The sequence below is a fragment of the Rattus rattus genome, chromosome 5 (genome assembly GCF_011064425.1).
Source record: "Rattus rattus isolate New Zealand chromosome 5, Rrattus_CSIRO_v1, whole genome shotgun sequence".
Taxonomy (NCBI): domain Eukaryota; kingdom Metazoa; phylum Chordata; class Mammalia; order Rodentia; family Muridae; genus Rattus; species Rattus rattus.
Window position 1 is genome coordinate 115,037,358 of NC_046158.1, and position 12,029 is coordinate 115,049,386.

The window sequence follows — 12,029 nt, forward strand, 5'->3', positions numbered from 1 at the left end:
ACAGTGATCACCTGAATCAATGACTTTGGGCAACAAATGGAGGGTGAAGAATACAGCAGTTCTCATGGGAGCCAAATATGAGCCAGAAAGCAGAGCATGTCCTTCCCAGAGAAACAGTGCTGTGTGAGAAAGCACGGCTGGACCCCGGCCTTCTCTTGGTGGGATAGGAAAGAGACCCCCTGTGTATGCACACGTACCATCTTCTTTCCAGACCCTAGTAGACTTGTGATGGTGCCCATGCTGCTACCTGGATACAAATAGATACAAAGAGCTTAATTATACAGACTTCAGATAGAAATAAGAGCTGATGAGGCATAACCGCACAATCCAAGATAGATCTACAATCATGGGAATTGTAATTTTTATTTGTGCTATGCCCTGGTCACATAGGACTGCCACTGAAAAGACAGGGGGACAGTGTACACACAGGTGTGTGCAGACAGTTCTGGAAGAAAACTATTGCCTTGTTTATTGAAGTGTAATGAACGCCAATGTTAAAAGACAATCTGCAAGTTGAGATCTCTCTGGGGACAGGGACAGATAAGTCTTGGAGACATCAAGAACAGAAAATCTCTGGGCTAGAGTAGAAAAGCCAATATGAGACTACAGACAAGGAAGAAATGCTTGCAAGATGGATCGCAGGTTTATAAATATGTGCACCAGGGTTCTTGTTACTAGAAAACTGTGCCATGTAAAAAAATTTACAGATGTCTATGATTCAATGGATGATGAAACTACCAAGAGAGAAAAAGTTGAATTGAATAAAGATGTCTGGTAAAAGGAAGAACCATGTCTTCAGGAAGAGAGGAAACCTCTGCTCGTTTATGCAGATGCTGAGGTAGGGAAGTGAGGAGCATCCACAGTTAGGGTTAGTAGGCAAGGACAAGAGGGAATGGTTTTGGGAGGAGAGATAAAAATGTGGTTTTGCACAGAGGGAGTTTATCCCATGAGACAGGAGATTTCTGAGAAAAACAGAAAATGCTTTTTTTCAGATCCCTCTACAAGTAGAAAGGACATGAAGGGAAGTAAAGAAACTTAATTTAGAGGGGGAAAGCAAACCAACCAAATTAAGGACCTATGTACGATATGTTATATGGTCTGTTGAGAAGTGTGTGTGTGTGTGTGTGTGTGTGTGTGTGTGTGTGTGTGTGTGTGTGTGTGTGAGTGTGTGTGAGTGTGTGTGTGAGTGAGTGTGTATGTGTGTATGAGTGTGTGTGTGTGTGAGTGTATGTGTGTGTGTATGAGTGTGTGTGTGAATGTGTGTGTGTGTGTTTGCCCAAGCTGTCTAAACCACCCTAGTTGCAGAGATTAGAGCACTCCATTTGGAGTAGTGAAGAGAACACAAAGTTCTAAAGATCCCGAGACAGACCACACAAACTGAAATGGCTTCTTTAATGGTGTCAACATCTTCCTCAATAATCTAGGCAGGGCTCCTCAAATTCCAAGGTGTACATTTTGTCCTAGGAATCTTGAGGAAATACAGATTCTGAGTTCTTGGTCTAGGAGAGGGCCTGAGAGTTTTTGTTTCTAATGTGGGTCTTGGTCATGCTGAAGCTTCTCATTGTAGGACACGTGGGTAACAGGATCAATTCAGATGAGCCATCACCCAAGCTAACCCTCTAATGAATAGTTTCCCAACAGAGACACACAGTGGGAACCAAGGAAGTGGGAATAAGAGTTGAGAATAATAAAAAGTGAGTTCACATGGTCTGAGGACGAACAGCCAGGGAAACCTCAGGGGACTGTGGTACTCTTATATATGAAGACTTAACCCAAATGAAAATAAATGCTTCATTGAGAGGATGGCTGGCTTTGTTGGTGAATGCCAGAGTGCTAAGGATGAGGGCAATAGGTAGGAAGAAAGCAAAAAATGTGAGCAGATGAAACTAAAATAATCTGCGATCACATGAATGAGGTGAAAACAGGAAAAAGGACCAGTAATGGCTGTAGCATTCAAATGAGTGCCTACGAGGTACCCCACAGACCACTTAAGCATCCACATTTCCAGACGAGGTTATGGAAATACACATTCACCAGTTCATAAGCCTATGAACAAGAGCCTTGCAATCTGCATCCTTGAAAAATCTCCCCAAGTGAATCTGATAGAGCAAAGTATGGATTCTCTGAATAATATCTGTGCTGTATGTGGAGCAACTGGAACAGGAGTCAGGTCCTCTTCAGTCTCTTCTGAATGATGAAGTGGGCATTCTGTGACCCACATCCTCCTTGATAGCTATTTACATACAAATGCTGCAACTTTTATGTTTATCGTATGTGAACATGAGTCTCTCTGAGCCTCTGAAATCAACACTGGGGTTACACACAGGAATGGCCATGCCTGCTTTTTATATGGGTGTTGGAGATTAGAACCCAGGTCCTTGTGCTATTTCTACCTCTGGAGCCATCTCCTCAGACCCTTGAAGGGATTTGAAAATAACTTCTGAAACCACACGGGAGAGCAGCATCAAACAGAGGTGAAGACCCCAGATTGTAGAGCCTGCCTGAGATTCATTTACAACATTTAGAATGCTGTAGATATTATACACAGTCTGAGGGTGATTTACAGTACACAGGAGAGTGTGTGAATACTATGGCAAATGCTACACCATTAGCATAAGGCATCCATGGATTTGGGTACACACTATGGATCCTAGGACTACTCTTCCATGCCTTGTTACTTTGATAGATATTCCGTATATTAGACTAGTTAACTCATTTTACTCTGTATGATTGGGGGAAGAAAATCTATAATTTGAAAATAGTAGTGGGGCCTCTTAAGGAAAGTGCAAGCCATATATTTCATGCTCCAGTGGAAAGGCTGAGATCTATTGCTACAGACTTTCGGTGTGGCAAAAAGAGTGAGGACTAATTGGCATGAAATTTTACTCTCAAGTCATTGACATTCATTAGGCGTGTACTGAATGCTGGGAACCATGAGAATATTGAGGATCCAAAGATACAGTTGCTGCTGTCTTGAATCTTGATTTGAGAAGGAAATAGATGTCAAATGATATGGTTATTACATTCTCAGAACCTAGGTTTTAAGAACAGCACAGAAAAACATTCCTGATGATCTTTGTGTCAACTGAAGCTACCTCACAAGGACATTACATCATTTTCTGAGATGGGTAACTGATGTTACTCTCAAAGCAAGTCAACAACAGCAACAAAATATACCCATAAACCCAGAATTCTGCACTACTGACTATAACTTACTTATTATTTTATTTAAGCTTCATACTACTTACTAGAGGTAAAGGTAGCCATGGTATGACTTATACTCAAGAAAATACTGGTTCAGAAAAGGTAGACCCTGGCCCAATTCATACCTTCAAAGCTTTTTACCACCAATCTGCATCCCCAGCCCCCAAATAATACTTTTATTGTGTTGTAGAGTAGAATTGAAAACCCAGGTCCAAGCTGGTGGCTGTGTTTGCACTGACTGAGGCCAAGCCACAGGAACTGGAAGGACAATCTAATGAATTCGATTCAATTAAGAGAGAAAATCAGAGAGATTTCATCTTTAAAAAACACAAACAGACCATGTGATACTTTAAAATCATGCCCTTCTTGCCAAAGTCAGATCTTTGTGATTCTAACAACATCGTAGCCTCAGGTTGTCTTAAATATGCATGCCCATGCTGGTGTTTGGGGTGGGAAGGGCAGAGGCAGGAAGCTTGTGCCTATGATCACGGAAAAACATCAAACTGGCGTCTTCTTCCCTCAGCTCATTCAGAAGTTGACAGATGTTGCTGAGGAGTGTCAGAACAATCAGTTGAAGAAGCTGAAGGAAATCTGCGAGAAGTAAGTCTCCATCTCTTCATATTTGGCCTGAATATACATGAATGCTGGAAATGTTGCTTGCTACTCGACTTGTCTGAATTTTCCCCCATTGTAAATTCAGAGAGAAGAAGGAATTAAAGAAGAAGATGGATAAGAAGAGGCAGGAGAAGATAACAGAAGCCAAGTCCAAAGACAAAAGCCAGATGGAAGAGTGAGTGGAAAGCGGCCCCTCCCTACCTGGACCAAGGAGCAGGTGCTCCCTGTCAGACAGCCAGTGTCTTAACCAAGGCCTCTTAATAAAATCTCTCCTTGAGTTAATCTTTTACATGATTCCTGCTTAGTCATTGTTCTATTCCTGTGGAGAGACACCATGACCAAGACAACTCATAGAAAAGGAAGAATTTCATGGTAGGCTTGCTTACAGTTTCGTAGGATTAGTCCATTATCATCAAGGCAGGAGCAAGGGCACTCAAGTTGCTAGCACAGTAGCTGAAAGCTATATCCTGATTGGGGGGGGGGGCAGGGCAGACTTGGGCTTTTGACATCTCAAAGCCCATCTCCAGTGACAACCTTCCTCCAATGATACCATACCTCCTAATCTTAATCCTATCAAAGAGTTGCACTCCCTGGCTACTAATCGTTCAAAAATATGACGCTATGGTGGCCATCCTCATTCAAACCACCACAGTCTCTTTTGTATGGTTTTTACAGGGAGCTCTCAAACAATGGCACTGTGGGCCTTTAAGAAAAAAAGTAAAGTGATCCCTTTTTGGGAAATGACTGGTTACTCATTTCTCAAGCTATTAGACAACCTTGGGAGCATCTTAAAAAAAAAAAAAAACAGGGCCTTTGCTTGGGAGAGGCATGGCCATTGGTAATCCTGGAAACACACACACACACACACACACACACACACACACACACACACACACATGTGCACACATGTGTACATGTGTGTTCACATGTGCAGGTTTGACCTTTCTTCCAGCAGCTATACAGTGATAGTAAAAGCATACACAGCTAGAGTTCCTGGGGGATAGTATAATGATCTGTGGCTTGTTTCCATTTAGGGAGAAGACAGAGATGATCCGATCATACATCCAGGAGGTGGTGCAGTACATCAAGAGGGTATGTCTGCCCACCCCTCACCCCCCTGTTTGCAAATGCCACACAAACGGTTGCCAACTTCACTGTGAACTTCTAGGAGGAGATCGGTGCCTCCTTGTATCTACTTTCCACCAGCTCCTTTATGCTACTCTGTAAGGGTTCACTTGTCTGAGTATTGCCAGCCATAATATAAAAGAGCTAAATCAAATGGCTATAAAAATGGATTGGGTTGGAATCACTGCCTAAGTCAGGAACCCCCTAAACATGCCACAAAAGATGGTTCTCAAAAATCCCTCCACTGTTATCAGTGATAGAGGTTACATCCACATCCAGATCAGTCCTTAAACTTCTTTAAAATTTGTATTATAGTTTCAAAGATTTTCAAAAATGTATGATCATCAGTCACTACCATCCTGTCCTATATTCCTATCACCTAGGTCCAAAGGTCAATTTTGGCCCAGAATGATACCATAGATCTGAAAAATTTTGGAGTATTTTTGTTTGGTTTTGTTTCTTGTAACATGCACAAAGTTTAATTTTTTTTATTTTTCCTACAATGACTCTTTTCTTTTGGTAACTTTCTTACAGTTAGAGGAAGCACAAAGTAAAAGACAAGAAAAACTTGTGGAGAAACACAAGGAGATCCGCCAGCAGATCCTGGATGAGAAGCCCAAGGTAAATGGAGCTAAATAACACAGTCTAGGGCTCATTTGCTTTCTATTCAGTAAAAGTGACATCTCCTGGTTTTCTCGCACAACATCTTGGGCCATTACTTGAGTGTAAAATTCATCATTTTGGTGATAGTAAAAATACACCAATATTCTGCAAGCGCTCATCACCAATGGCGTCTGTCTAAAGCGTATGAGTGCTTGGAATCCTCTGGACAGATTTGGTTCCAGCTAGTCTGATACATGGCTTGGGCATGGGTATTTTTAATTGAACCAATCAGCCTCATCTTGTAATGCTGTAACACCAGAATTGGCCCAGCAGAGGACACTCTTCACCAAGATCACTCTGATCTTGGCAGGGCAAAGTCTTCCATAAAAACAAGGGGGAAAGAAAGAAAAAGAGACAAGAATGTCTCTTTGCGCCCATAGCAACAGTTGACCAGTGCTGTTCTTTCAGATGATATTACAGCTCAGAGTGAGGCTCAGAGGTACTGTGAGTGATCAGGGTGTGGTAGGTCCTGAGTCCAATCCAAACCAACAAACCAAAGCAAGTTGTGACTTGTGGCTTCTTGAAATCAGTTGTATATGGACATTTAGTTGAAAAACCTATCTGTAAACCAAATACTTGTAAAGTTAGCCAATAGCATAGCAGTTCTAGAACATTCTATCCATTTTGATTCATTGCTGAATGTTTTTCTGTCTCTTAAAACAAAATAGGCTTCTTAGGTCTCCCTGCCTTTTTAGCTAGAGTTGAAAAACACAGATTCTTGAAAGCACTGCCATTCTGCCTGAGTGTTTATTGAGCCTGCAAAACTCAAGTGTTAGGTTTACTTATTTGTGTGTAGCATTCCTGGGTTGGCTTCAGAGAGAGTCCTCCTGGCTTACTCTAGGTACATTTTCATAGTTATTTATGTTCTTTAGCCTTCGTGTTTGCTATGTATGAGAGTCACTTATTGTTTGTTATTCCTAAAGATTTCAGGCTTCGTAAAAATCAATAGTTACCGTGTACATTGTTAATTCTTAAGTTTCTCCTGTAAATATACAGTTCAGATATTCTGAGCTAACTTCTCAGGTGGCCCCTTATGCTAATACAATGGGATGCATTTTAGTATAACGTTAAAATGGCCACACGGTTGTCTCCTTTATATCCATGGCCTCCCTTTCCTCGAATTAAGTTGCCCATAGCCACTCATGACCTAAAAATATTAAGTGTAAAATTCACACAGTGGACAATCCATGAAGTCCTAAGATGTGCAACTTTCCAAGCAGCTGATGACCCCTTGAAGCAGTGTTTCAGCGGCTCTGGATGAACACTGGCCCTGTGCACAACATGGCCACATAGTGGTCCTCTCTGTCACAGGGTCTATGACCCTTTACACCTAGTGATGGCTCCAAACCACAAGAGTAATAATATCAAGGAAGGAGTCCTTGAGCTTGAGGACACTCAGGGGCAGATTAGTTTTGACTTTTTGTGGCTTCAGAGCATATTGGGGGAGGGGGTACTGTATTTTATTTTCAGAATCAACCTCATTTACGTACTCAAATATTTGAAATAATAGATTCAGATTTGACTAAAATTTAAGAAAAATATTAAGTAGTCAGAACTGTATATATTCAGACCCGTACGGTTTCAAGTTTGGCATCTGAAGTTGAATTTGTCATCACTTTGTATTCTGGAGTAATAAAATTTATTTATGGTGAATCTCATAGCCAGTTTTAGATCTCTAAGAACTCTTATCTACAACTACTACTATTTTCAGGTTTTTTTTTTTTGAGTATGGATGTGTTCAACATTGTAAATATTTTAACCATAGATAAAATGCAATGAATATATTTTAAAGTCATACAATTTACTTTAAGTAATTCATAGATATTATATGTACATTTATTCACAGGTGTGTAGGCACACGTGTGTGTGTGTGTGTGTGTGTGTGTGTGTAGGCCAGTGGAAAATTCCTTAGGTACTATCCATGTTTATGTTTTGAAGTAGGGTCTCACACTAGCCTGAAACTCTCCGTAGTCTAGGCTGACTGGCTAGGGACCCAGGATCTGTTTGCCTTTCCCTCTCCAGAGCTAAGATTATAAGGGAATGACATCATACATATGTGTGTAAATTGTGCAGATTGACACACATTTACATGTGTGCAAGGCAAGAACTTTACTGACTGAGCTCCCTAGTCCTCAGCACATGTGTGCACATGCATGTGCACGCACACATGCACTCATGCCTGTGTAAACTCAGGTAGACATATGTTTTATGTCATCATAAATAAAATCAAGTTACTTCCTTTTGAAGCACCTTAGAATTTCTTCTCTGTATACAACCAAACATTAAAATGACTAATAAGTTTTGGCAATTTTTCTGCCAGAGTACAGTTTTACAGAAAATCAAATTAGGCCTGCTGGGCATGGTCTAATGCATATATAATCCCATTAACTTGGGAACTGAAGGCTGGAAAACTGACAGCTCATGGTTCATCTAGAGTATAGTGAGGCCACACTTCTAGTGAACTAAATAAATAATTGTCTTGAACAGTGCCACCTTAATAAATAACAATATTACTGTTTGAGTCTTCGTAATTCTAGGGGTGGGAGGACAGTTCTAGGCATACAGTAGATGCTGTATTTGTTGTTTTTCTGTTGAGATAAAACAGCATGACCAAAACTAACTCACAGAAAAGTTTATTTTGGTTTACCATTGCGAAGAGAGAGAAGTGCGGGAGACAGTATGTAATAGCAAGGGGGACAGGGGAGCAGGTTGCTGGAGCAGGACACTGGATGAGTATATCTCTCCCCACAGGCAGGAGGCAGAGAAAGGGAGAGCAGAAAGTGGGATGAAGCTGTGTACCCTGAAAGATCACCTCCAGGATGTACCTCCACCAGCAAGGCTCCACGCCCTTAGAGTTCTATAATCTACCTAAGCAGCATTACCTGCTGGGATCAAGTATTCAAACACACGAACTAAAGGAGACACTTTCCATTCAAGCCACAACCAGTGGGCAGCCAGTTCTGAGGCTGCATAGCCATTTCCGGGTATAGCTGGTGACGTCTAGGGATGGGTGGCCAGTTCTAGAGTTGGATAGCTGGTTTAGTGACTCAGCAGTATCGTCGGGAACCCACATTTTTAGAATTTCATCGTCGTTGCTTGCTGTCCCTAGGGTCTAAAGTCAGTGAAGATGGCTGCTATGCCCCACTGCCTCGTCACCTGTGTAGAACCATTCAAAACCAGAACGGGAAAGCTCCTTGCTTTATTCCCTTCATAGGATGGATGGAAACCTTCCAGAATGGCCTCCCACCACCCCACCCCCACAAAATAGATTGTCTGCCATGACGCTGTGATGGAGCCACATTCTAGTCCCTAAACAAATCCCAAGAGAGAAAGCATAGTGTTCATGACTGGCGTAGCGTGCCTAAGACTCATTTACAGAGGTGGAAGGAGTTCGGCTTCTTGGTTAGAACCAAGAAGTCACCAGAAACCTAAATGAAATTGGTGCTTTCTCATTGAAGAGTGAATAAATAGTCGTTGGGGGTTAACCATTTCACTACAGCTATATACCTAGCAGCTTTTATTTCTTCTTTCTTAGCTCCTTGGAGAGGATCTAAAGTGTTCCTCTGAGTTCTGAGTTATTCTCTTGCCTTTATTTCTTAGTATAACTAAATACCATGATAAATTCGCTCCTTCATCCGTGATGCTGTTCTTGGGGCCATCTTGTTGTGAGTAGATTGGAAGGAAGCCCTTGAAAACCTTTGGTTTCGTGTCAAGCTAAATCACTTGTTGAAGTGTGTTCTTTGGGGCTTAAGAGTGTGTTTCCAGAGCCTTTGCTTTGATAATAAAATAAGAAAGCGCACGTGAAGCCAGCCATGGTAGCTCACATCTATAATCCCAGCACTTGGCAAGAGGAAGCAGGAGGATCAGGAGTTTTACAGGTCACCCTTGGCTACATATCAGGCTTGAAGCCATTTATATAAGACACTGTCTCCACCAAAACAACACAAGACGAAAAAATCACATGTGGTAATATTGTAAGATATACAGCAAATGAGAAAAAAAAAACATGATGACAAAAGCTTTCTGCCACTGTGACACAATACCTGAAGTATTTAACTTAAAAAGAGAAAAGGGTCATTTCATCTCAGAAGCTAAGATATATTAGTCCCTGTTGTTTGGCCCTATTGCACTAGACCTATTCTAGCACACTACATCATAGAGACAGCACATGGTAGAGGAATCATGTTCATGTTTGAAAGACAGAAGTCAGAAACAGAAAGAATAGACCAGAGTCCTAATGTTTTCTTCAAGGGAACATTCCCACTAAGATCATTTCTTCCTACTGGATGCACTTTAAAAAATAAATAAATTGAGACAGGGTTATTATATAGCTTATACCATCTTAATATCACTGTGGTCCTCCTGTCTCTGCCCCCTCAGTACTGATTAAAGGTATATAAGATGCCATGCCTAGCCAGCCCTCACTACAGGCCTTCCTTAAACTCCTTATAGCACACGTGCCATGGACCAAGCATTTATTCATGGACCTCTGGGGGACACTTCAGGTCTAGACTTGCAAGCAGCAGTGAGAATCAGTGGAGGGAAATGGCAAGATCAAGGGTGAGATGCAGAGATAGACACGGAAACACAGGACAGCAAGTGTAGGTTAGGAAAGGCCAGGATGACTGAGTAGAACGCGGCGTGTCTCTGACTGTGGGATGTGGACCAGAAATAGTCTAGCACTGTCTTTGGAGTCATCCCTCATCAATGTGGTAAGGGATGGGCTTCAGAGTTTGGTGTTAGATCTGACCAAAATTAATCAGAGCAGCAACAAAAGTAAAGAGAAAAAAACTCAGGGAAACAAAACCATCAACAGTAGCTATGAAACAGTTTCACCAAGTCAGTCCCATTCAGTAAGAACGGCCAGGCAGACTGGTTTGATGACATCTAGAAGTTTATGAACTATCCTGAGTTTTTGACAAACTCCTGGCAACCTTTACATGAAAACATGCTCAAACATCACTCTTAGTTCTGGAATAGAGCAATCCTCCTCAAAACAGGGGCAGGAAAATAATTCTAAGTAGAACCTAATGATGTACAATCATTTGCTTATAACCGAAAATGTCACTGTATAGCATTTCTCCTCTTTCTTCAGTGCCATCCAGCATATTATTGAATACAATAATCCACCCTTCTTCATCTGCTGAATTTATGTGAATAGGTACATGCTGGCCACCACACTCATGGTCCCAACATAGAGAAAGCTCGTTTTAGAGCACTCTACCCTTATCAACTATTTTGAGATGTTTTGAACTCTAGACTTATCTGTATAACATTCTTCATTGTCGATAAACAAATTCTTGTCTGTTAGAAGTAAAAGAAGATTTGAAAATTTAACATAAGAAAGACATTCAAACCACAATTGATGAAGGCCAACAGTCCTTCAGTAGCAATACATTTCACTGACAAAATAGGGTTCATGCAAACTAGAGCTTGCTGGACCCTTCACTCAGCAAACTCAGGCTCCTAGTGAACCAAGGCTCCTTGTTCTTATTAACCCTCAATAGAACATTCAAAGGAGAGTACGGTTCATCAGAACCAGCATCTCCAGTCTTCATGGTCCCTGTTTGATGGGAGCAGATGATGGCCCCAGTGTGAAAGCTTAATTTGGACTGGCCCACATTGCAGCAGGTAGCTGACCCTGGTGATAGGTAGAATTTGGTTTTTTTTTTCCTCTTTTGTTTTGTTTTATATGTGTCTTCATTCTAAACAAGCATACTGTGTCTGTTCTATTGGCGTGTAACTTCTGAGAGCATTGAAAAATAAATAAATAAAATGAAGGTGTGTGATCCTCAGAGGCAATTTACACAAGAAATAAATATTTTGACCCTCGATTTGACATGAGATCAAGTTGCCCAATTCGAGTCCCACTGAGACTTATTAAGTTACAAACAATAGACATTCTTAATAGACATTCAGTTCCTTTTCAACAGAATTCTCAGTTCCAGAGAAATATTCACATACATGTTTCCTGGCAGTCAACTGCTTCACCGAGCCCTTAAATATATGTCTTTGACTGTGTCTAAGATATATATATTTTTGCAAACTTCAACCACAGAACCAGGAAGATGCTTGCAAGAGCCCTGTCCACGCTTCCAATTTAGCGACATAATTGGTTTCATCAGGATTTCTACACCTGAGTTTGCCAAGCCAATAAGAAAGAATTAATGTATACAGAACATGCTGGAAGGGATTCAAAACCTCAGCTGCCAATATTGAGCAGCCAGTGTAGGCCAGAACAACTACAAGTTACAATGGCAGACAGGACCTTCTACTCTTATTCCTGAACATTGGAAAGAGGATTATTTTAGCATGCTGCCCTCGATCCGTTGCAAATATCCCAGTGTCTATTGATCACTCTGTGCCTAATGGCTCTTGTTACAGGAATTGTCTTTTGACAGACTTTTTAATGAACTATCTGC

General features: G+C 41.2%; 1 protein-coding gene across 2 annotated transcripts in view; it reads left to right on the forward strand.

Moving 5' to 3' along the window:
• Plcb1 (phospholipase C beta 1) overlaps positions 1-12,029 on the forward strand; it is a 671,578-nt gene that overhangs the window by 582,228 nt on the left and 77,321 nt on the right. For both annotated transcript variants that reach the window (XM_032904282.1, XM_032904280.1), the window contains exons 28-31: positions 3,728-3,804; positions 3,905-3,994; positions 4,854-4,911; positions 5,479-5,565. In XM_032904282.1, the coding sequence (XP_032760173.1) occupies positions 3,728-3,804; positions 3,905-3,994; positions 4,854-4,911; positions 5,479-5,565 (312 nt within the window). The remainder of the gene's footprint in view (positions 1-3,727; positions 3,805-3,904; positions 3,995-4,853; positions 4,912-5,478; positions 5,566-12,029) is intronic.